At 46.0% G+C, this 24,912-nt stretch overlaps 1 protein-coding gene and 1 long non-coding RNA gene across 9 annotated transcripts; one reads left to right on the top strand and one right to left on the bottom strand.

The window, feature by feature from the left end:
- The first annotated feature begins 74 nt into the window (after positions 1-74).
- Positions 75-18,812, top strand: PPP1R15B (protein phosphatase 1 regulatory subunit 15B). Of its 7 annotated transcripts, none has more exons than XM_042975737.1 (4): positions 75-1,983; positions 12,837-12,899; positions 15,766-15,975; positions 18,279-18,812. In XM_042975737.1, the coding sequence occupies exons 1-3, from the start codon at positions 651-653 to the stop codon at positions 15,936-15,938; spliced, it is 1,569 nt and encodes a 522-aa protein (XP_042831671.1). In that variant the 5' UTR covers positions 75-650; the 3' UTR covers positions 15,939-15,975; positions 18,279-18,812. The 7 variants fall into 7 exon arrangements, with proteins under 7 accessions (XP_042831671.1, XP_042831672.1, XP_042831670.1 ...); XM_042975738.1 differs by lacking the exon at positions 18,279-18,812 and adding an exon at positions 18,014-18,028; XM_042975736.1 differs by lacking the exon at positions 18,279-18,812 and having other exon boundaries at positions 15,766-16,633.
- Positions 18,813-19,878: 1,066 nt separating this feature from the next.
- Positions 19,879-23,311, bottom strand: LOC122235774. 2 transcript variants are annotated; one of them, XR_006213806.1, is made up of 3 exons: positions 23,205-23,311; positions 21,741-21,858; positions 19,879-20,952 (listed from the first exon to the last, which is right to left on the bottom strand). It is a non-coding gene; the product is annotated as an uncharacterized LOC122235774 (long non-coding RNA). The 2 variants fall into 2 exon arrangements; XR_006213807.1 differs by having other exon boundaries at positions 19,879-20,906.
- Between the last annotated feature and the right edge of the window lie 1,601 nt (positions 23,312-24,912).

The following is a 24,912-nucleotide window of genomic DNA, read 5'->3' as shown; positions in this document are numbered from 1 at the left end:
GGTCTCCTAGGAGACCACGGGGAACCAGTGCGCACGCGTACAGCCTAGGCCCGGCTGATGCAACCTCCGGCGGGCGGGCTGGGTCCGCCGAGAGTAAGGAAGCCGACAGGGAACGGCCGGAGACCAATCAGGGACCGCACGCCGGAGTGGGGAAAGGCCCGCCCGCCGAGGCTGTGCGAGTGACGTTGGGCGACGCGGGGCTGGTGGCGTAGCCAGCCGCCCTCCTTCGTCTCGTCCTCTCGCCTGGGGGTGTCCTGCTCCGCGCTGGCCCCGCGGCCATTTTGGGCTTCGCTTCCACCCGCGTCCTCTTGCCCAGCCCTTCCGGGGTCGCGCTGCCGAGGGGCTTTTTAACGGTCCGTCTCTTCTGGACAGTCGCTGCCGTCGCCGCAGGAGGGCTCTATCTATGGTGGAGAGGCCTCGGGCGGACTAGGACACCTTCTTCCCGCCAGGATGAATGTCGTCTCGGCCGCTACGTCCTGCGCCTGCCGTTCCGGACTGTGGTCTGCCGCCCGCGGCGGAAGCCGCTTCCCGCTGTGGTTCTTCTGCTGGCCCGGGGATCGGCCTGGGGCCCCGACTCCGACCAAGACTGTTTAGGCCGCTCCGAATCCCGTCCGACCTTCAGCCCTGAGAAGACTGCCAAGAACAAGGAGATGGAGCCGGCAGCAGACGGGTCTCGGCCACGGCCAGCCTCTCGGCCGGGCTCCCGGATCCGGCTGCCCTTCTTCTTCCCTCGGCGCCCGCAGCCCGGCACCTCCAAGTTGCCCTCGCCTCCTGCCCCGGAACACTCCGGGGACCCCAGACTTGCTGCTTCCCCCCAGCCTCGGACCAGCTCCTGGGTGAAGCTGCTTTCCCAGCTCTTCGCGCCCCTCCCCAGCCTGCTTCAGAAGCTGCTGGTTTGGAGCCAGCTTTTCGGAGAGATGGTTCCGACCAGATGGCTAGATTTTGCTGGAGGGTCCAGCGCCCTGAGGGCCCTGAAGGCTCGGGAGGACCCAGCCGCGCCCCCCGCGCAGAAATCTTTGAGTTCGCTGCGGCTCGACCCCTCGGACGACTCTGGTGCCAGCCCCCTCAATTGGCTGGAGGAGGGGATCCACTGGCAGTGCTCGTCTTTAGATCTAACATCGGAACTCAAGGCCAAGGCCGGAGCCCTGGACCCCGCGGCACACGCTTTTCTGTTAGAGCACCAGCTGTGGGGAGTGGAGCTGTTGCCGAGTGGCCTTCAAGGCCATCTTTGCTCGGACCGGGAACTTGGCTCTTTGCCCTCCGGGCCTCCAAACGTTAAGCGTTTAAGCAGTTTCAGCGTGGTCTCCTATTTGTTGAACCCCTCCTATCTGGACTCCCTGCCCCGGGTGGGGCTCGGCTATCAGAGCGGCGTGGGAAGTGGCGAGCTAGTTGATTTCCAGACCCGCAGCCCCGAGAGCAGCTGTGTGACCGAGGCCCATGACCCTCCCCAGCCACTGAAGGCAGAGATCACTTGCGCTTCATGGCGGGGATGTCCGCCCCTTTCTAGAGAGGGCCTGCCCGAAATCCACCATCTTCGCATGAAACGGCTGGAATTCCTCCAGCAGGCCAGCAAGGGGCAAGCGTTACCCAGCCCAGACCAAGATCATGGCTACCACAGTCTGGAGGAGGAGCACAGCTTGCTCCGGATGGATCCGCAACCCGGCGGAGACAGTCCGACACAGTGTGTTCCCTCTGCTGGAGCCGTTCCCGGAACCGCCCAGAAACCGGGAACCGAGGAGGAAGTCGCGTTGGTGACCACAGAGGACCCGCTTGCTGTGGAGAAACCGGGGCCTTCAGAAGGCTGTCCGTCTCGTGAGGTACCGGTGGAAAAAGAGCCTGGCGAGGACCAAACAAGTGTAGTTGACTCCTCAGACCTAGAGGATGACATTCCCTTATCCTCGAGACCAGCCTGTAGCAACAGGTTGATAGATTACATTTTGGGAGGCGCATCCAGTGACCCGGAAACAAGTTCTGATTCCGAAGGTGAGGGTTGGGATGAGGAGGCTGAGGATGATGGTTTTGACAGTGATAGCTCATTCTCAGAATCAGACCTTGAACAAGACTCTGAAGGGCTTCAGCTTTGGAACTCTTTCTACAGCGTAGATCCGTATAATCCCCAAAACTTTAGGGCAACAATTCAGACTGCTGCCAGAATTGTTCCTGGAGCCCCTTCTGACTCCGAGAAGGATTTGTCTGACAAGTCTGATCTAGAGAATTCTCCCCAGACCGGAAGCCTTCCTGAGTCTCCTGACCAGAATTCTGGGGAGGAAGAGGACTGGGACTCTAGTGCAGATGAAGCAGAGAATCTCAAACTGTGGAATTCTTTCTGTAATTCCGATGACCCCTACAACCTTTTAAATTTTAAGGCTCCTTTTCAAACATCAGGGAAAATTTGGAAAGGCTGTTGCGACCCAGAGAGGCCGTCTGAGCCCGCTGCGGCCATTTCGGAGTATCACACCTTACTTTCTTGTGAGGTGCACCTGTTAGGGAGCCGAGAAACCGAAGGTCCAGACTTGGGACAGGGTGGGGTTCTTTCTGGACAAAGACACACGCGTATCAAGAGGAAAAAGGTTTGTGTCTTTCTTCTAATGTGCCTGTTAATTTGTACTGTTTTGATGTGGTTAAATACAATAGGATGACTTTTCTGGAGGCATAGTCGTGCATATTTTTTGCGCGGAAGGACTCTAAGCTTACATACTCGGATTAAGAAATGACACCCTCCCACCTCCACCCCCCCTTCTTCCCTCTTGTAGAATGTTGTTCCTGTCCAGATGGAAGACACTGGGGTATAGACGTTAGCAGGAAAGTGCCCTTTTTTTTTTTTTTTGTTAATGGTTATTTATTTTTGAGACAGAGAAAGAGCATGAACAAGGGAGGGTCAGGAGAGGGAGACACAGAATCCAAAGCAGGCTCGAGGCTCTGAGCTGTCAGCACAGAGCCCGACGTGGGGCTCGATCTCACGGAGTGTGAGATCATGACCTGAGCCGAAGTAAGATGCTTAACCGACTGAGCCACCCAGGCGCCCCGGAAAGTGCCCTTTTCATTTGGGTTTGTAGCTCTGGGCTATTTGCATGCAAACTTCAACTTTCCACTCTTTTTTACGGAACAGAAAAATCAAACCTTGTGTGTATACACAATTTAAATTTTTCGGGAGGTTGGTCAGGTCCGGTTGTAGCCATAGAGTTTTTAAATGTGGTACGTCATTTGCAGACCTTAATATTTTATTTACGGGATAACAGTGTCTTCGTTACTGTCCATTAGGACCCAGAGGGATGATGGTACCAAGTAGCAGGCCAGATTTGTCTGGTTGTTTGCCATGAAAGAAAATACTAGTTTCAATATGAAAGACTTTTTGAGATGTACGTGACTTTGACGGTAAAAAATCCAAAAACCAGGAAATAGTATTGCCTTTTCCTAAGAGTGCAATTAGTTATTAGTTCTCATTGGCCAGTTACTGGTTAATAATCATTTGTAACAATGATGGTCACTTACTAGGCTTAACTTGAGTAGTTGCTTCCTAAACTAATCTCAAAAACTTCATTTTATTCTTTTAACACATTGTCAAGTTGATCTTATTTTGGGAAGCCCTTTGAATTGCTTTGTATTTTCCCTCTATTGTTTGTTCAGCTAAAGTTATTAATTGGAGAGGAATCCCTCTAAGCACACAGGGTGTCTTTTATTGTAGAGGGAAAGTTTCTTTAGTTTCCTGTACACTTATTTGGAAAGAGAAAGAAGGGGAAATTATTGCTGCCCTCTGATTCTGCCGCATCAGAGTTTGAAGCGGACAGTGCCATAATCTATTGGCTCCAAATAGCCAGCTGAATTGATCCTTTGAAACTCTTCCTGGGTAGAAAATTTCTCTAAATGGTGATAACGTATGTCTCGCCAGTAGAAGTAGAATAAGTCATGTTAAAAAATTCGTTCACTCTTCTGTAAATGTCGTCATAAAAGATCTTTTCTCTATATTTTTGATGGGCCCCTGGCAAAATGACCTATTTCGTGACTAGATTAAAAAGCAAAGTGGGGCAGCGGAATGCACATTTGGTATCTGGAGACTTGTGTTCCCTCCTGCTGAGCTGTTAGGGCCAAGAGATTTGGGAAGACAGCCAGACCTGCAAAGTAACTTGACCTCTCGTGGCCTTGATTGACTCATTTATCTGATGGGAGTAATAATTGCATCTATTGTATGAGTTATTGCATGATTTAAATGAGATGAGTAAATAACACTCCTAATTCATCCCCTTGCCTTTAAATGGTAGCTGTACAGTTCAGGGACCTCAGGCCAGTCTCATGTCTCATTTTCGCTTACTCATTGAGTAAAAATGAGATGAGTCAAGTAGCTGGGAGACTACTGACTATGAAGTGGAAGCAACATTTATAAGGATTATGTCTAAAACAGTAAAATTATTCGGGCAGCCTTTTAGTACTTGACATTCTTCAGGTATATGGGAATTGTGGAGAGTGCCTAATTTTTTTTTTTTTTTAATTTTTTTTTAATGTTTATTTATTTCTGAGACAGGGAGAGACAGAGCATGAGTAGTAGGGGAGGGACAGAAAGAGAGAGAGACACAGAATCCGAAGCAGGCTCCAGGCTCTGAGCTGTCAGCACAGAGCCCGACGCGGGGCTCGAACTCACCGCGAGATCACGACCCGGGCTGAAGTCGGACCCTTAACCGACTGAGCCACCCAGGCGCCCCTGATAGTGCTTAATTCTTAAAACGAAACATTGAGCTATGGGAGTTTGAAACGCCTGTGCCATGGCATTAACAGTGCAGATTGTGGGGCCGCACTCGGTTTGCAGTCTGTTTGCTACACCTCCTGGAAGCTGTGTCATTTGAAACAAGCCCATTAACCTCCCTGCCTTTCTTTCCTTCTCTGTACAATGGAGGTGATAATCGTACATGTCCTATGAGGATTAAATGAGGTAGAAATTGTGAAGTGCTCTGAAGGGAGCTTGGCACATGGTAAACACTCTATCCATGTTGTTGTTATTATTTAGTGACACCATGAGTGAGTAACTCTAGAATGCAATATCTAGTAAGATGTTACATGCTTGCTAATTGTCCTCGAGGGCATTCCTTGGCCTGATGTAAAGGGAAGGAAAGGAGAAAGGAGTAGGCCACGGTGGGATTAGCTGATGTAACTATTGAACATATTTTAGAGCAAGTATTTACTTTTGTACTTCGCTACGTCCGAAAGAAACTTCTATATTAGAAATTAAGTAGGGGTTAAAAAGGGACTGTCACTCATTACGTGAAATCATGTATACTATAATATTTACATTTTCATGTGTATGTAATGATAGCATATTAAGGAGGAATGAAAAGGGTTTTTATCTCAACCACAAAGTCTCTTAGCAACATAGCCTTAAAATGTTAATTTTGCTGTATTTTGTTGACTAAGTAACCTTTTTAATAGTCTGATTACAAAAGTAATACTACATGTTCATGATGCAAAAGTTGGAAAGCACCGAAAAAGTGAAATTTTATTTAAAAGGAAAAAGAATAGAAATAGTGAAGGTCTTGTTAAAGCTTTTGATGCCGTAAGAAAAGCATCGACTGACATTGACGAATAACTGTTTCAAATATTTCTGAAAAGTTCTGGGGGAAACATTTGTCATTTTGGAAGAAAAGTGTCACAGAACTGTACTTCCCTAAGGATTGGAAAAAAAAAAAAAAAAACACAAGGATAACATCAGGAGACTTACAGTTCCCCATCTGGATTCATTTTCTTAACACCACAGCCAAGAGGAGGGAGGTAGAACAACACGATGACAGACAGGGGCAGGAATGTATGTGTATGTGTATGTGTGAAGGAAATTAAGATGGCATTGGCTCACTTTAAAAAAAAAAATTTAATTGATTAATTTTTAATTTTACATCCAAGTGAGCATGTAGTGCAACAGTGATTTCAGGAGTAGATTCCATAATGCCCCTTCCCCATTTAGCCCATCCCCCCTCCAACCACCCCTCCAGTAACCCTGGGTTTGTTCTCCATTTTTAAGAGTCTCTTCTGTTTCGTCCCCCTCGCTGTTTGTATATGATTTTTGCTTCCCTTCCCTTATGTTCATCTGTTTTGTCTGTTAAATTCCTCCTGTGAGTGAAGTCATATGATATTTGTCTTTCTCTGACTAATTTCGCTTAGCATAATACCCTCCAGTTCCATCCATGTAGGTGCAAATGGCCATTTGCTCACTATTTATTGAGATGCCATCTAATCAGTCAGAACTACTGCTGCTTTCTTCTTTGTCTTTTAAACTTCTGTTACAGTTGAAACCACATATTCCTGAGGTACTGGGTTGTTTGATATTCCGAAAGAATTAGTAGCATAAAGGTTTGGTTAATTACCTCAATGATTGTAAGATCCTAGAGCACGATTAAAAATAGTCTTTGTCTTTATAGGTAACCTTCCTTGAAGAAGTTACTGAGTATTATATAAGTGGTGATGAGGACCGCAAAGGACCATGGGAAGAATTTGCACGGGATGGGTGCAGGTTCCAGAAACGAATTCAAGAAACAGAAGATGCTATTGGATATTGCTTGACAGTTGAGCACAGAGAAAGAATGTTCAATAGGCTCCAGGAAACATGCTTCAAAGGACTTACTGCTTTCGAGCAATGTTAAGATGGTTTGACAGCCTCTAACTCGAGCATACACTACCTCTTATTTGAGAGGTTTCTTTTAAAAACAAAATTTGGCAGCTGTCCTTTTTTTTTAGAGGATATGCAACTTGGACCCAGTGACCTAGTCTAATTTTTTTTTTTTTTTTTTTTTTTTTTTTTTTTTTTTTTTTTTTTTTTTTTTTTTTGCAACCAATCCCACTCAGAAATGTCCAGGTTTGAAGCCGAGCCCTGGTAATGAAGGATGAGATGATGTGGTTTCTAATCCTCCCTTTTTTGACTCAGTTGGATGTGTTTTTGAATGTTCTGTGCTTGCCAAGGTGAAATAGGGGACCGTTTAAGGTGTAATTTTGCATTTCCAAAGCTTATTTTCTTGGGAAACAATATTTATAGGGTGCAAAACCCATTTTCCATTCTAATTTAAATTATGTTTACCTGTCTGAAAATGCTGGGCTCTTCCTCCCTGACATTCTAAAATTAAGAGGCTTTTATGTTCTCTCTATTTTTATCTCAGTGATGTGGCCCTTCTAACTTAAAAGCTGAGAAAATAATCTTGTGTATGCTACCAGCTTAAATTATCTTGTGTCAACTTTTTTTCCCTCTACTAAAAATGACTCTGGTTGAAAGTTGTGTGGTGGGTCATTGTTTCTAGGTGAAGTTCTACCTAAGACACTTTCAGGAACCGCCACAAAACTTCCATGTGTAGGACTCTTCTGGTGTTTGAGAAAATTGCATCTTTCTGCCAAATTGTAATGTCTAACACGTTTAACTTCTGTGCAAACCGTCTCGGAGAGGGTTCTGTACATGTTACTGTCGTGCCCAATTCAATGGTTCTTTGCATGTTGCAACAGGTAGAAATTGTTGTAAAAGACTCTGGAAAGCAATGATTGCATCATAGGCATTGATTTTTTAAATTGAAAAGCCAGGAATTGTCCTAGGAAGGAGCTAGGAGACCTCTCAGAGCAATTTGGTTCTGTTGTGTATGCTCTCAACAGAAAACCAGTGTTATTAATCTCACGTCTCAGCACCGTCACTTTTAAAACCTGTCAGGGGGACACTGTAAACTTGGAAATGGGCAGTTCTGAATTTTCCAGTTTGCAACATAAAACACAGACTTCAGTCGATATCCAAGTTTATCGTGTTCTGTTACTGAGAGAAGTAAGACAAGGCCTGTACTTCCAGGATGGTACTATAGACTTAACTCGAAAGTCTTAATATTTTTAGCCCAAAGTTCACTTTTGAATTGAAGTTTTTGCAGTGACTGATTGTCCTTGGTTTGCTCGGTTAGCTCTACATGGTGCACATCTGTTAGGCCGAGGTAATGTTGATCTCCTCCTATTGGTCCCTCTTTACCCCACGCGCCTCCTGTCGCAGGTGGTGGAACACATGAGTAGAACAGGTGACCTCTTCAGTTTCAACTTGTTTCAGTGTGGAAACAAATTTTTCATCAGAAGTGCTGGCAGAGTTACTACCTCAGTTTATAATCTACCTGGTCATTACTTCCATCCAGTCTGCTCTAAGCATTGCCTCCAGTGATAACACACATACTCACAGGTGAATACACGGCGAGTACGCCATCATCAAAGCCGGTCCCATTTTTGCAGAGCCCTTACCCCCCGGGCGCTGTGCGCCTCCACTTGAGGCCATTGTAGGGGCTGCACTTGCAGAGTCCTGCTGGAGCGCGGTGGAAACAGGCTGGTTTCAAGCACCGCTGCGTCAGATGGAAAGAAGGCACCATTTGCCTTGAACGAAGCTTATGGAAAGCGTCTAGGCGTTCTTTTAAAACCAGCCTGCAGCCTGCTGGTTATTTCACAGGCTCCGCCTGAAATCTTGCACCTCTCGCTTATGTGAAAATAATGGCATAGCTTGCCACGTATTGGATTTTGGCACCTTGTTCCCTGGGGATTCCGACCTCACTACCAAATGAGTAAAAGCTTGGGGAAGAGTTCTCCCACTTACCACCCTCCTTTCAAAGAAGCGATCAGACAGTGATGAAAAGGACAGAAGGGGCTATTTTTAAGTGGGGCTGAAGGAGAAAAAAATTCTTGTCATTTCATCCCAATCCTAGTTGTTAGAACAAAGTCAAACCTGGAAGCTGTCACTGAACATTGTGCACGTTTAAAGTCTTGCAATGGTGCTTTAAGTATCAATGTAGCATGTGAAAGGCTTTGTACAGACAGGTAAAATTTCCTTTTCTGAGTGTTTGAAATGTGATAACAGCGCCTCTTCATCTTTAACTTGAAATCAAAACTGTCAGATTTTATTTTTTTATAATTTAAGGAAGGTGAATTTAGGGGACGAGGAGACTCTAAATTGGCTTCTACAGATGCAGTGATTTAAATGTAACCAGTTTGTTGGGATTTTATAGCTAAAATTATATTTGTGTATATAACTTTAACTAATCTGTAAATTGTAATAAATATATTTGCAATTATTAGATGTTACATGATATTTTGGTTCAAGTTGATAGTGTATGTTTCCTAGTATTTTACATTAGCTTTGGACTTACTGAGCAGAATTTTCAGGATTAAATCAGGTACTTGTGTGAAAGCACTATAAACTTAGAGGTGCTGGACAAATTTCTGTACTTTAAAAAGGTTATGTGACATGTAAATTGCACCTCAGCTTGTTGAAGGGGAGGAATTTTAAGGGGATGAGTAGGATTGCAAACCAAGTTTTAATAGGGGAATTTGGTTCTTAGAGTATGAAATGCCCTTCTTAGAGACTGGGGATTTGATTCCAAAATTGGCCCAGGCATCCACTTCTGCAAAGAAAACAGTAAAATGGGGTATTTCACAGAAGCAGTCAAATTCACATGCTCGGCTTAGCATAGTGTTTCTCTTAGGTACAGGGAAATTTTTTTTTTTTTTAATTTAAATTCAAGTTAGTTAACACAGTATAGTATTGGTTTCAGGAGTAGAACCCAGTGATTCATCACTTACATACAGCCAGTGCTCATCACAAGTGTCTTTTTTTTTTTTTTTTTTTTTTTTTTACATTTATTTATTTTTGAGACCCAGAGACAGAGTGCGAGCAGGGGAGGGGCAGAGAGAGAGGCAGACGCAGAATCCGATGCAGGCTCCAGGCTCTGAGCTGTCAGCACAGAGCCCATCGCGGGGCTCGAACCCACGAACTGTGGGATCGTGACCTGAGCCAAAGCCCGATGCTCAACCCACCGAGCCACCCAGGCACCCCACAAGTGTCCTCCTTAATACCCTTCACCCATTTAGCCCATCCCCCCATCCATCTCCCCTCCAGCAACCCTCAGTTTGTTCTCTATATTGAAGAGTCTTATGGTTTGCCTATGTCTCTGTTTTTGTCATATATTTTCTTCCCTTCCCCTATGTTCATCTGTTTTATTTCTTAAATTCCACATGTGAGTGAAATCATGGTATTTGTCTTTCTCTGACTGACTTCACTTAGCATAACACACTAACTCCATCCACATCATTGCAAATGGCCAGGTTTCATTTCTTTTGATGACTGAGTAATATCCCATTGTGTGTGCATGCATATATATATATATATATATATATATATATATATATATATATGCCACCTCTTTATCCATTCATCAGCCAATAGATGTGGGCTCTTTCCATAGTTTGGCTATTGTTGATAACGCTACTATGAACATCAGGGCACGTGCCCCTTCAAATCATCATGTTTGTATCCTCTGGATAAATACATAGTAGTGCAACTGCTGGGTTGTGGGGTAGTTCTATTTTATTTAATATTTATTTTTGAGAGAGAGCAAGTGGGGGAGGGACAGAGAGAGAGAGGGAGACACAGAATCATAAGCAGGCTCCAGGCTCCAAGCTGTCAGCACAGAGCCTCACGTGGGGCTTGAACTCATGAACTGTAAGATCATGAGCTGAAGTCGGATGCTCAACCTAGTGAGCTACCCAGGCACCCCAGGATAGTTCTATTTTTTGATTTTTTAAATTAGGTTATGTTTTGTGAGAGAGGGGGGGCGGCCCGGGCAGAGAGAGAGGAAGAGAGAATCCCAAGCAGCCTCCACACTGTCAGTGCAAAGCCCGATGTGGGGCTCAGACTCATGAATCGTGAGATCATGATCTGAGCTGAAATCGAGACTCAGACACTTCATCGACTGAACCACCCAGATGCCCCTGCCCAGTTCTGTTTTTTAACTTTTTGAGGAACTCCCATATTGTTTTCCAGAGTGGCTGCGCCAGTTAAGTAGCAGGGAAATCTTAATGTTTCTTTAGTTTGTGCATTATTATTAATGATAACCATGATGCTGTAAATCATGACATTCTCCCATTTACAATGTTGCATAAATGTGATGGCAGCATCAGAAAAATCAAACTTCTTACCCTGGAAAAAAGACAGCATTTGGGTTATAACAAGCTTATTAATGGATTAAGGCATAATAGCATTCTTAATTTGGGTATTTGGATCTTCCTAGCTGATGAAGAAAATTTATTAAAGATATAGTTCTGAACCGGGAGGAAAGAATAGTTGCAAGCAATCAGTATTTAGTACAAATTGAATTGATAGCCCCAGGTTATACTTTATACCATCTTGGGATTAATTGAAGCATTTTTGGCTCTCTCTTCCCGGAAGTTTTATGGAAATAGCCATATTCACATCAAACCAGATTTATCGCTATGACTCCCGATATCATGGAGAAATTGTGCGAAATTTTCACAATTGGAGAAATTTTTGGAGAAATTTTTTTTCTACTTTAATAGAAAGTTTAAGGCAAATATTTAATTACTGACCTCAAATTTTGCTGGTTACAGATTTAGGAATTTGGTGGTCTCATCTGGAGACTTCTTTGGATTCTCTGTGTACCTTTTATTTTTATCTTTTATTTTTTAAAAGATTTTATTTTTATTATCATTTTTTTAACGTTTATTTATTTTTGAGACAGAGAGAGACAGAGCACGAACGGGGGAGGGTCAGAGAGAGGGAGACACAGAATCTGAAACAGGCTCCGGGCTCTGAGCTGTCAGCCCAGAGCCCGACGCGGGGCTCGAACTCACGGACCGTGAGATCGTGACCTGAGCCAAAGTCGGACGCTTAAGCGACCGAGCCACCCAGGCGCCCCTAAAGATTTTATTTTTAATCTCTACACCCAACACGGGGCCCAAACTCACAAACCTGAGATCAAGTGTCGCCTGCTCTCCCGACTGAGCCAGCCAGGCGCCCCCTTCTGTGTACCTTTAAAAATAAATGGAGGGTTTCTGGGGGGCTCAGTCGGTTGAGCTGCCAACTCTTGATTTTGGCTCAGGTCATGATCCCAGAGTCTTGGGATCAAGCCCTGTGTTGGGCTCTGCACTGAGTGAGCATGGAGCCTGCTTGGGATCCTCTCTCTCCCTCTGTCCTCCCGTTCTCTCTCTTTAAAAAAAAAAAAAAAAAAAAAAAAAAAAGTGGAAATATCTTGTTTGTCTTTTTTTCTCACAAAACACATGTTATAAAAGTATCTAATATAGAGATATATAAAAGAATTCTTAGTACATTCTAAAAAATAAGTATGCTGCCCAGGGTACCCTTTGAGTTGAGAGACTTCATTTCTTTTGTATGTATAAGGAGGTTTTGATATTTCTTCATTTAACTGATTATAACACGAATGTTAGTTTTTTTGGAATCTTTCTGTGTTGGTAATTAGGATCTTTTCCTTATGGACTTCATTGAATGCTTTGTGGTCAATACAAAACATTAGTCTTTTGCTCCCTGGATTTGCTCCAGAGAGACTGTTTGTGTCGGTCAGTTATGACTTTAAAATACAAAGGTAGCGTGATATCAATATCTAGAGCAATAGGGGTAATAAATAGGATAAATCAATCTCTTTTAACCTCGCTCACTTTGAGGATTCACTAAGCAAGACTTATATTGCTTCCAATTAATATGTTTTAGTGACAAATTTGCCATCAGGGAATTTAAAGAAACCATTTTACACATGGAATGGAGAATACAGGGGGTCGGTAGGGGTATGTGTTACTATGTAATAATTTGAGTTGCATCCCTGTTTTACCGTTGGCCGGCTCTGTAATCTCACCAGGGAAGACAGAAGAAGCTAGGTGTATAGAAAGCGGGTTGCTTGACCCATCGGGAAGATACCCCAGGGATCTGATGAGGACATAAGGTCTAGAAACCTGAACTACAAGGGACGAACTTGGGAGTGATTTATCAAGTTTTGTTCTTTTAATCTTTTACTCTTTCCTCCATCTGTTCACTATTGTTCTTGCAGATCCTTCCCTAGAAGACAAGGATGAGGACCTCCGCAGCAAAAGAACAGCACAGTTTGCCAGAGGTGTGTGTTCATTAAAGACACCGTCTACCCAAGGGGAAGAAAGGAGCTCACAGGGGCCTTAACTCTCTCCAGAGCTTGCTGCATACTTTCCCACCAAAATAATAGGTTACCATATATGTGGTTTAAGACTGGATTAATTTTGGGGGTGCCTGGGGAGGGGGGGTTCAGTCAGTGAATTGTCGGACTCTCAGATTTTGGCTCAGGTCATGATCTGGTTCGTGGGTTCGAGCCTCCCACTGGGCTCTGCACTGACAGTGTGGAACCTGCTTGGGATTCTCTCTCCCTCTCTCTCTGCCCCTTCCCTGCTTACTCTCTCTCTCTCTCTCTAAATAAATAAACATTAAAAACATAAATACACTGAGATGGGGCACCTGGGTGGCTCAGTCAGTTAAGTGTCTGACTCCTGATTTTGGCTCAGGTCATGATCTTACAGTTTGTGAGTTAGGGTTAGGGTTAGGGTTAGGGTTAGGGTTAGGGTTAGGGTTAGCGCAGTGTGGAACCTGCTTGGTATTCTCTCTCTCCCTCTCTCTCTCTGCCCCTTCCCTGCTTGTGCCCCCCCTCTCTCCGTCTTTCTCAAAAATAAATAATTGAAAAAAAAAAGACTGGGTTAATTTTCATAAATATCCCAAAGATGTTCAGGGTCGAAAAGAGAGGTGGGAGTAAATCTGCATGCAGTATACCATTTTGAGTTAAACCTGTTTTTTTTTTTCTGTTTCTTTTTTAAAAGATTTTACTTTTAAAAGTTTATTATTATTTTGAGAGAGCGGGCACGTGAGCAGGGGCGGGGCAGAGATAGAGGAAGAGGGAGAGAGAATTCCAAGCAGGCTCCACGCTATCAGTTGCAGAGCCCGATGGGGGGCTCAAACTCACGAACTGTGAGATCATGACTGAGCCGAGATCAAGAGTCAGATGCTCAACTGACTGAGCCCCCCAGGTGCCCCTAGGATTTTAAGTAATATCTACCCCCAACATGAGGCTTGAACTTACAACCTTGGGATGAAGAGTCTCATGCTGTACCGACTGAGATAGCCAGGTGCCCCCAAGCATGCTTTTCTTTTCTTTTTTTAATTTTTAAAAACTTATTTATTTTGAGAGAGAGAGAGAGAGAGACAGCGCGAGTGGGGGAGGGGTAAAGAGTGAGAGGGAGAGAGAGAATCCCAAGCACTTTCAGTGCAGAGCCCTCCACAAGGCCTGAACCCACGATACCGTAAGATCATGACCTGATCCGAAACCAAGAGTCATAGATGCTTAACCCAGGTGCCCCCGCATGCTTTTCTTGGTGGAGTTCATGCATTGGCTCAGAAGGCAAAAACCAGAGAGGAGTCAGTCCCAAAACAGTTTTGAAAACGCTTCTGCATATATATTCTGGGATGGTTGTCTTTAAAAATGTTTCCTCATGAGAAGATGAGTCCTTCATCTCAAAAGTACCTCCAAGAGACTCCTCACTGCCTTATCCACAACCTGCCCTTTCCCTCACTTCATCTTTTTATTTATTTATTTTTTCAATGTTTGTTTATTTTTGAGAGAGAGAGAGAGAGAGAGAGAGAGACAGCCTGAGCAGGAGAGGGACAGAGAGAGAGAGGGAGACACAGAATCCGAAGCAGGCTCCAGGCTCTGAGCTGTCAGCACAGAGCCTGAAGCGGGGCTCGAACTCACGAACGGTGAGATCATGACCTGAGCCGAAGTCGGACGCTTAACTGATGGAGCCACCCAGGTGCCCCATTCCTCACTTCACCTTTTTAAAAAAAACTATGTTCATTCTGACTTCATCTTGTTAACATTTTCACTTGTTTCTTGTCTTTTGCCACCCTCGCTAGCCTGGAACTGTGACTAGCATATAGATATTCAACAAAGATTTGAATGAGTAAATCACTTTTATTTATTTATTTATTTACTTACTTATTTACTTATTTATTTATAATCTCTTGAATGAGTTAATCACTTTTTTCTTTTCTTTCCTTTGTTTGCGTGTGTGTGTGTGTGTGTGTGTGTTTAGTAATCTCTACACCCAACGTGGGGCTCAAACTCACAACCCCGAGATCAAGAGCCGCGCGCTCTTCCAGCCGAGCCAGCCAGGTGCTCCAGGTTAATCACTTTGGTAAAGTCACCTCTCACAGAGCGTTCGCTGAGGTCTCATCGACGCAGCCGGGTCTGATTACAAACAAATGTGCCACGATCACAGATGAGGTCGAATCACGGAACTGAAAGGTCCTCCCAGGGAAGCCGCCGGACGCTCTTAACTTTGTGGAATGGAATCGCAAACGCCAACCTGGCTGGGGATACCACATCAGTTCATTCGAGTGTCCTTAATACGGTGCATGTCAACTGCTGACTTTCACACGTGAGCAAATCGGCCGAGTCCTTTTCTTTTCCAGAATTAACAGCCTGTATTGCGGCGCCAGGGTATCTGTTCTCTTCCTTTGCGGCTGGGGGTTTCTAGAGATGCTCCGTTGATTCCACTAGATGGCGCTCCTCACCATCTCAGAGTGCCTGGTGGATTCCCTGCTGTTACCATGTACTACTGCTCCCTTGGAGGCCATTCCCGCGGTGTAACCCAGCGGGGAGAACTGCCCTGCCCGGTCCAGGCCTGCCCATTGTGACTCCACCTTTTGGTGGTGAGTGCCCGGAAGTGGAGGCTGTTCCCTGTGGGAGTACCAAGGTTTGTATTTGAACGCAAACAAGTGAATCGATTCTTCCTGAGCTCCACAGAGAGAGGCTAATTTAGGAGACTGGAGGTGGAATCTAAGAGGCCGATGATGTCGGATCTTGGCTCGACTTTCCGGGTTAGGGTTTTTCCAGTCCAGGGCTTCATCTCACTCAGCTATTTGCTTAGCATTCTGCTTTCTATTGCGTGCTGGTGAACCAGGGCAGTCATCCTCAGTGACAGGAGAGAGGGTGGCACGTTGCTCGAGGCGTGGAGAATCACTGTGTCTGATCACAGAGCTGTACACGAGACCAGCTCGGAAGGTGGAAAGGATCCTCAAGAACCGCTGGGCTGGGGTTTCGGGCTGCTGTCGCCCGATTCCCTCGTACCGCTAGTAGCCAAGGCCAGGTGGACATCCAGGACCGCTCTTTGGTAAGTTGGTATTGACTCCACGGGCTGGCCCCGGTCTACCTCCAGGGGTGCAGCACAGTAACCCGGATGTCTCAGGGGCACAACATACTTTTCGTCAACTCAAGTGATAATTTCCATGGCCGCCGCCTCCCAGTGGACCGGCTCCCCCACCAACACGCACAGTTCAGGAATTTATTGACTCGTGTGTCTCAGAAAAGCAATTAAATGTGTGGAAAGTCTGTCTTCCATGTACACATTATGCTTATTTGTAGTAATTGCGGTGTTCTTGAGAAGCTAGTATTACTAGTGGTGAATTTACACCTACAGTTTTAAATCAGGTGATTCTTTCAAGTGAGAGCATGAGGTTTGGTGTTATGAAAGGCACTTCCTGGTTAGGTAGATAAAGAGCATTTCCACTACCCCAAAAAGTTCCCCCATGCTCTCTCTCTCTCTCTTTTTTTTTTTTTAAAGTGAGGTCCACGCACAACGTGGGGCTTGAACTCAAGACTCAGATCAGGAGTTGCATGCTGGACTGATTGGGCCAGCCAGGTGCCCCTCCCACATACTATTTCGTATTCAACCAACCTCCAGCTTTTGGCAGCCAGTGATCTGCTTTGTTTTCTTTTTTTCTTGCTTTGTTTATTTATTTTGAGAGAGAGAGAGCACATGGGAATGGCAGAGAGGGGGGGAAGAGAGAGACTCCCGAGCAGGCTCCACGCTTTCAGTGCAGAGCCCGGCGCGGGGCTCGAACCCATGAACCACGAGGTCACGACCTGAGCTGAAATCAAGAGTTGGATGCCCAACCAACTGAGCCACCCCGGCGTCCCCAATGACCTGCTTTTTATCACTATTTTACCTTTTCTAGAGTTTCACAAAAATTGTATCTTACATACAGTATGTACCCTTTGTGTCTGACTTGTTTAATCGAGTGTAATACTTTTGCAATTCATTTATGCTCTTGGGTATACCAGTTGTCCACCCTTTCAGTTGCTGAGTAGTATTACTTGTACGATTACACCACGATTTATTTATTCAATCACTAGTAGAGGGACAGGTGGTTTGTCTACAATTTGTGGCTATTGAATAAATAGCTGCATAAATGCTGCATAAATGAATAAAGCTGCTATGAACATGTGTATAAAAGTGTTTCTGTGGCCATACATTTCCATTCCTTTTGGATAAGTTTAGGAGTGAGACTGCCGGATCACATGGTAAGTACATGTTTAATTTTATAAGGAAACAACTTCCAGTTTTCCAAAGCGGCTGTACCACTTGGCAGCAATGTATGAGAGATCCAGTGTTCCCATGTCCTTACCCCTGCTGGATATTGTAAGTCCTTTTAAGTTTAGCTCTTCTAGTGGATTTGCAGTGGTATCTTATTCTGGTATAAATTTGCGTGTTCTTGATGTTTAATGTTATGGCACATCTTTTCATAAGTCGATTTGAAACAGCACATATCTTCCTTGGTGAAGTATGTGTTCAGATCTTTGGTCTGTTTTTAACCAAGATTGTGTGTGTGTGTGTGTGTGTGTGTGTGTGTGTGTGTGTGTATTTGGGACTTAGATATAAATCCCTTACCATGTATATGTTTTACCAATATTTTCTCCCAGTCTATGGCTGGCCTTTTCATTTTTTTCCACGTTTATTTATTTTTGACAGAGAGAGAGAGACAGAGACAGAGACAGAGTGCAAGTGGGGCAGGGGCAGAGAGAGAGGGAGACACAGAATCTGAAACAGGCTCCAGGCTCTGAGCTGTCAGCACAGAGCCTGACGTGGGGCTTGAACTCATGGACTGCGAGATGATGGCCTGAGCTGAAGTCGGATGCTTAACTGACTGAGCCACCCAGGCACCCCTCATTTTGTTAATCATGTCATTTAAGAGCAAATTTTAAAATTTTGTAGAAGTCCAATTTATCCATTTTTTCTTCCATGGTCCATGCTTTTTGTGCCATTTCTCAAAAATCTTTCCCTAATGCAAAGTCACATATATATATATTTTAAAGACCTATACTTTCCACTAGTCCTTTAAAACTTTTTAAAATGTTTATTTATTTTTAAGAGAGAGAGAGCCCGAGCAGGGGAAGGGCAGAGAGAGAGAGAAAGACAGAGAATCCAAGCAGGCTCTGTGTTGTCAGCACAAAGCCCGACATGGGGCTCAATCCCACGACACTGGGATCATGACCTGAGCTGAAATCAGGAGTCGGTTGCTCAACGGACCGAGCCACCCAGGTGCCCCTCTGGTCCAGTAATTTCTGATTTGTAATCCATTTCCTTCTTTCTGCTGTAAATTACGTGATGTATTTTATCTATCTCCCAATTTACAGATGAAGGACCCAAAGCATCATGACCTACCCAAGATGACACAACAAGGAAGAATGGCAAAAAATGGGCAGGTAAACCCAGCCTGCTTCCCGAGTCCCTGCCTCATTTGTCTCAGGCAGTCTTCATAGATGAGATGGAAATAGAGCTAGACTTGGAAAAAATAAGTACTCTTAATTGGGTAAATGTTGGGGAAAGGGGGCAGTTAATGGGTAAGGAGGCAAAGGCTATTTCAAGTAGGAAAAACAGCTTTAGAGAAAATGTGAAAATAGAAGAATATAGAAACATGTTGGGGAACGGCTAATAGGTCAGGCAAGCTGGGTATGGGTTCTATGGGATGGAAAATGTAGCGGAGAATAAAGTTGTTACTCTAAATGATAGAGTATTTTGAAGGCCATGCTAAGAAATTTGGTCTGTTTCATGCTACATAAAGGCAGTGACATGGCCAAACTGGTTCTTTTGGATTACTTCATGGGTCATTGGTAGATGGATTGTGTTCAAGCCCCACGTGGAGCATAAAGCTTAGTTAAAAATAAAAGTGGGGGGGGGGCGCCTGGGTGGCTCAGTCGGTTAAGCGTCTGACTTCGGCTCAAGTCATGATCTCACGGTCCATGAGTTCGAGCCCCGCGTCGGGCTCTGTGCTGATGGCTCGGAGCCTGGAGCCTGCTTCGGATTCTGTGTCTCCCTCTCTCTCTGACCCTCCCCCATTCATGCTCTGTCTCTCTCTGTCTCAAAAATAAATAAACATTAAAAAAAATAAATAAAAATAAATAAAAGGGGGGGCGCACCTGGGTGGCTCAGTCGGCTGAGCGTCCAACTCTTGGTTTCGGCTCAGGTCATGATCTCACTGGTTCGTGAGTTCAAGCCCCACATCGGGCTGTGTGCTGACAGTGTGGAGCCTGCTTGGGATTCTATCGCTCCCTCTCTCTCTGCCCCTCCCCCAAAAGTAAATAAATAAACTTAAAAAAAAAAAGGAAAAGGTTATGACTTTTTTTTTTTAAATGTTTATTTTTGAGAGAAAGAGAGACAGAATGTGAGCAGGGAAGGGGCAGAGAGAGAAGGGGAGACACAGAATCGGAAGCAGGTTCCAGGCTCCGAGCTGCCAGCACAGAGCCCGGCATGGGGCTCGAACGCACGAACTGCAAGATCGTGACCTGAGCCGAAGTTGGACGCTTAACCAACTGAGGCACCCGGGCACCCAGTTATGACATTTCTTACTCCCCAGCATATTCATAATTGTTATGACTATTTAGTTTAAAATTTGATTCACATATCTTGCTCTTAGTAAGTCATAAACTCCTAAAGCACCATAGCTTAGTTATGAAGGTGGGCCCAGAGCTTAGCCTAGAGCTTGCTTGACTCGCATTAATTTGTTCATTCAGTATCTTTTATGACCACAGTGAGAGACCCTGTACTCAGCTGAATATTCATTTATTTAGCAAAGATTTACTGAGCACTTGCTGTGTGCTGAGCCAAGTGCTGAGAACAGGGATGTGAACAACGCGGGCAAGGGCCCTGCTCTCAAGCTTACATCTTAGATGGGAGAGTTGATACACAAGCAAAAAAATGAACAGGGTAACGTCAGGTGGTGAGCTATGCCTTGAAGATAATGGAAGAGAGAGAGATCTGATAGGGAGAAACTTGGGGAATGACTCTGGATACAGTCATGAGGGTAACTTTGGCCTCATACCTGAATGGTAGGAAGGAGTGAGTCATAAGGTGATGGGGGGAAGGGAGGGATGGGAAGAAGGGAGTGAACTAGGAAATGCCAGTGGATGAGAGGCGAGGGCCAGATCATGCAGAACCTACAGGAAGGAAATTTGGATTTGTTCGAAGTGTAGTTGGAGTGCTTGAACTAGTAGGTATTCAAGCCCTTAGTGGTGTGTTTTTCTCTTTGTAAAGATCCTCTGGCTATTGTGTGAAAAACGCAGCGGGCCAAGCAAGGGAGGAGGGACACCAGACGGAGAGGCTATTGGGATGGTCTGTGTGGGACATGATGGAGGCTTGGACGAGGTGGCAGTGGAGGTGGAAAGAGGGTATATCTGGATGGAGATCCACTTGATTGGATGTAGAATGCAAAGAAAAGAAGGAGATCTTGGGTGATTCCCAAGTGAGATGACCAAACATCCCGGCTCGCTTGAGACTGAGGAGTTTCCTGGGACAGGGTTTTCAGGGCTAAAACGAGGACCGGCCCCGAGCAAACCAGGACAAGTGGTCACCCTAGTCCTAGGCTTTTGGTCCAAGCAATGCGGTGATTACTGAGTGTGCCACATACTGAGATAAAGAGTACTTGGGGAGAACAGATCTGGAGCTGGAAATCAGGAGTCCTGTTTTGACCACATTAAGTTTGAGATATTTATTAAACATCCCTGTGAGTGATTAGGCAATGGGATATATGCATCTGAAGCCCAAGGGAGAGGGCAGATTCAGATAAAAATCTGGAAGCCAGCAGCCCGTAGATGGAATTTAACACAATGGGGGAGATGGCCCAGGGGGAGATCCAGGTCGAGGGTGAAGTTTGGATTCTCTCAACATCCTGATGTTAAGCAGAGGAGAAGCAGTTACCCAAGATATTAAGAAGGAATAGCCATTGAAGTGGGAGGTAACCCAGGAGAATGGGGTGTCATGCAGGCCTAGAGAAAAAAAGAGCTTCCTGAAGGTGGGAGTGGCCAAACGCTACTGGGAAAAATGAAGACAAAAAAGCAGATTTAAAATACAGTCCCTGAAAATAAAAGAGAGATAAACCAAGAAACAGACTATCGAGAGCTATAGAGAACAAACTGATGGTTACCAGAGGGGAGATGGAGCGGGGGGGGGGGGGGGGGGGGGGGGGGGGGGGATAAGTGAAACAGGTGATGGGGATTAAGGAGTGCACTTGTCTTGATGGACACAGGGTGATTAAAATAAAAACTTTAAAACAAAAAAAGGGCACCTGGGTGGCTCAGTGGGCTAAGCATCCGACTCTTGATTTCAGCTCAGATCATGATCTCACGGTTTGTGGGACTGAGCCCTGAGTTGGGCTCTGTGCTGACAGCGCGGAGCCTGCTTGAGATTTTCTCTCTCCCTCTCTCTGCATACATACAGTGCATACACTCTCTCTGTCTGTCTCTTTCAAAATAAATAAATACACGCCCCAAAAAGGCAGTCCCTCCTCCCAAGGAGTTCCAGTCTTGTGGGGTGACAGGGAAGTCCATTCCTGTACAGGGACGAGTACTAAAATAGTGATAAGCACAGGACGTCAGGCAAGTGTAGACGGTTCCTCCCTGGGCTGCACCTTGAAGGAGACTGAAAAGGCAGAGAAGGGTTCTCCAGGCCGAGGAGGCTAGGGCACAAAGGTACAGGCCATTGTAGGGGGTTCGGGATGGCTGGGGCACAGAGTAGAGAAGCAGACAGGGGTACCCAGGTCAGGGAGGAGGCAGGGCCAAGAAGCACCTGTTGGACTTAGCGACCTGGAAGTAAGTGCTTACCTTTGCCAGAATAGTTTCAGCCGTTTTCAAGGAGCTGTGGGGACAGATACCAGACTGTGTGTAACTGGGAGGCAAAGAGTCAGGCACTCTGAGCGCAGACATCACTTCTTTAAGCAACCTGAAGTGGAAGGAGGGAGAGTGGGGATATTGTAGCTTTTCTGGGCACGGGAGCAGAAAAGGTGGACAGATTGATCCAGAGGGTAGTTTTGCAGTGTGTATACGGCTGAGGACAAATGGATAAGGGTTTTGGCTAGTGGGGGATGTTGTGAGAGGCCGTGAGTTTGGGCTGAATGGCGCAGGAAGTGACGTGAGGCTTTCACTGATAGATTTGGAGGAAATCTGAGAAGCCCAGAGGTCCCGTAGGAAAGCCAGGAACAGGTGGGAAGGGAGAAAAGAGGAACGAGGGTGTTAGGAGGACCCAAATTGTGATCAGAAAGTGGGATGTTGGGGTTCATGTTTTCCAAGTTGGAGGGAATCTGGGTGGTCGGAAAGGTTAAGGCCTGGTCTTGGGTATGAATCATTTAACGGCGTGGAGGTGAGTGTTCCCGGAGGTGAGAATAGTAAGGTATTGTGGGGTTAGGACATTGGTCAGTTCACTCACATTATTAGTACTGAAATCACCCCGAATGAGAGGGAGCCAAGGCATGGCGGAGGAAGGTGTTAAGCCAGGGGCCAAAGTCTCTGATGAGTGTAGACCAGCACAGTGGGGGGTGGCAGAGCCCGGAGGGGGAGAAACCGGTTGGCTGAAGGCTGGAGCCATTTTCACATAGAGATAGGAGCATAATGGTGCCTTATGCATTTATTGAGCTAAACTGAGCCAAAGTGCTGTGTTAGTTCCAGGAAATGCCCAAGTCAGCACCAGCTGCCATTTTCTAGAAAAACCCCCGGCCAGACATTTAAAGTGGGCGCGACAAGAGCATTGCCTGAACCGTGGATTCAAGAAGGGACCCGGAGAGGAAACCTCAGCAGGTTGACTACGGGGCCGGTCCTCCCGGCTCCACCCAGCCCACCTCTCCTTGCCCGGAGCGGAGGCCTGACGCTTTCGTTCCTCCCCTCCCCTCTCTGGGGAGCTGCCAGTGCCAGTGCTCCTCGCGGCCCTGGCAGGAGAAATCAGCCAGCCATCTTGGGCTGGCGTCCTTCCCAGGAGAAGCCAGAGCGGCGCCTTGGAGATGGAGCTGAGGGGGGCACATTTCAGGCGAACTTCTCACCGGCGGGCAAGGGCTCATTAGCCAAACGATCATCTTCCCCAGGCCCGTTGTCAGACCAACTTAAAAATAACCCGGGCTGTCTCCCCACCCTTTCGCGCAGGAGTGCAAGTCGCTTCCTGCTCAGACAGAACCCACCCGAACCTCAGCCCTTCTAGAACACTAGCAGCATCCGCACATTCCTTCTCCTTCCGAGGGAGGGACGTGACTGCGCTCAAGGCTTTTCCCTTCAGGACACCGCTCCCTCTTGTCGTCCTACCTCCCTAGCCTCGGGTTTTCCAGTTTCCTTTGCGGATTCCTTCTCACTAACTTGACCTTTCAGAGTCGGAGTGCCCGGTTCTCGGCCCCTGATCTCCCGCCTCCTCCCTCCCCACACTCACTTCCTTTGTGACCTCAACCAGCCTTGTGGCTTTCCCACCATCCAATCACTGGGCAACACCACATGTGTATCTCTACTCCCGAGACAGACTCTCACCTTGTATGGCCAGTCACCTCCTTGGCATCTCTACCTGGGTATCTCCCAGGCATCTCCAGCGTAACGTGCTTGGAACCGAACCTGCGTCTCCCCACTCTCCCCTGCCACACCTGTCTCTCCTGCAGCCTGCTCTTGTCTCAGTCTATGGCAACGCAGTCCTCCAGCTGCTCAGCCCAAATACCTCGGAGTCATCCTGACTCCTCCCTTCCCCTCACAGCCCAGTTACCGTCTAATCTACCAGCAAATCGGTCAGCTCTTCCTTCAACAGATACCCAGAAAAAGTCACCATTTCTCACCGTTTCTACCCCCAGCGCCGTGAACCAAGCCATCCCTATATCTTGCAGTAGTCTCCTAGCTGGACTCTGCTTCTACCCTGTCCAAACAGCAGCCAGAATGATCCTCGAGAAAATGTTAAGCCAGGAAGGGGGCACCTGGGTGGCTCAGTCAGTCAAGCGTCTGACTCTTGATTTTGGCTCAGGTCGTGGTGATTCTAGGGTCATGGGATCGAGCCCTGCATTGGGCTCCGCGCTGAGCGTGGAGCCTGCTTAGGATTCTTTCTCTCTCTCCCTCCGCCCCCTCCCCGGTTCGCATGCTCTCTCTCTCTAAAATAGAACAAAATAAAAAACAAATTAAAAAACCCCAAACATTAAACCGTGAAGATCATGGCACCCCTACAGGGAACCCTCCACTGGCTCTCCACCTCATTTAGAGGCGAACATAACTATTAAATACCAGCATTCAATAAAGACTACCATCGTCGTTATTCTTTATAGAGCTGAGGAATCTGTTATAATCTTCTTGTGACTATGTAAGTCTCTTGGCCAAATACGTTTACACGATAAAGTAAATGTCTTGAAATCTAGCTTTCTGCTGCAGATTGGGTTTCCAGGAGACCCGAGTTGTGGAATTCTACTGTGGAATTGCCACAATTCTGGGTTCTTCCTGAGTTTCCCTGTGTCCTCCAAGAGGAAAATGCAGGCTTCGGATGAGATGATCACTCAGATCTTCTCTTGATCTAAAATTGTGGTTTTCTTGAAAGAGAAGCGTTCTCGTTCTTGGCATCACAAAAAATGCAGGTGGTTATCTCACTGGCTTTCCCCAAAAAAAACCACATTGTTTACACCAAAGGAAAAGAAACACGAGACACTGTGACCTTTGTATTGGTCAGGACTTTTTGGTTGTTAGGGGCAGAAACCCAATTCAAACTAGGCTGAAGCAAATAAGGGCACCTACAGGTTGAAATCCCAGAGGTAGTGCGTCCTCTGGTGAGCTGGGTCCGAGGGCTCATGGGATATAAGGAGGACCCGGGCTCTCCTTATCTCTGGTTCCACTTTTTCCTGCATTGGTTTCCCTTTCAGCGGCCTCTCCCACCCGAAGATCCCAGGAGCTCCCAACAATTGCCAGCTTCAAATCCAAGAGAAAAAGGGATTTTACCTGAGGATTCTGGGTCCTTTAAAAAAAGTAAATTTCACTGGGGCACTTGGGAGGCTCA

Source organism: Panthera tigris, chromosome F3, assembly GCF_018350195.1.
Source record: "Panthera tigris isolate Pti1 chromosome F3, P.tigris_Pti1_mat1.1, whole genome shotgun sequence".
Classification (NCBI taxonomy): domain Eukaryota; kingdom Metazoa; phylum Chordata; class Mammalia; order Carnivora; family Felidae; genus Panthera; species Panthera tigris.
Note: the sequence above shows the minus strand (reverse complement) of the source record. Positions and strands in the feature narration are given on the sequence as shown.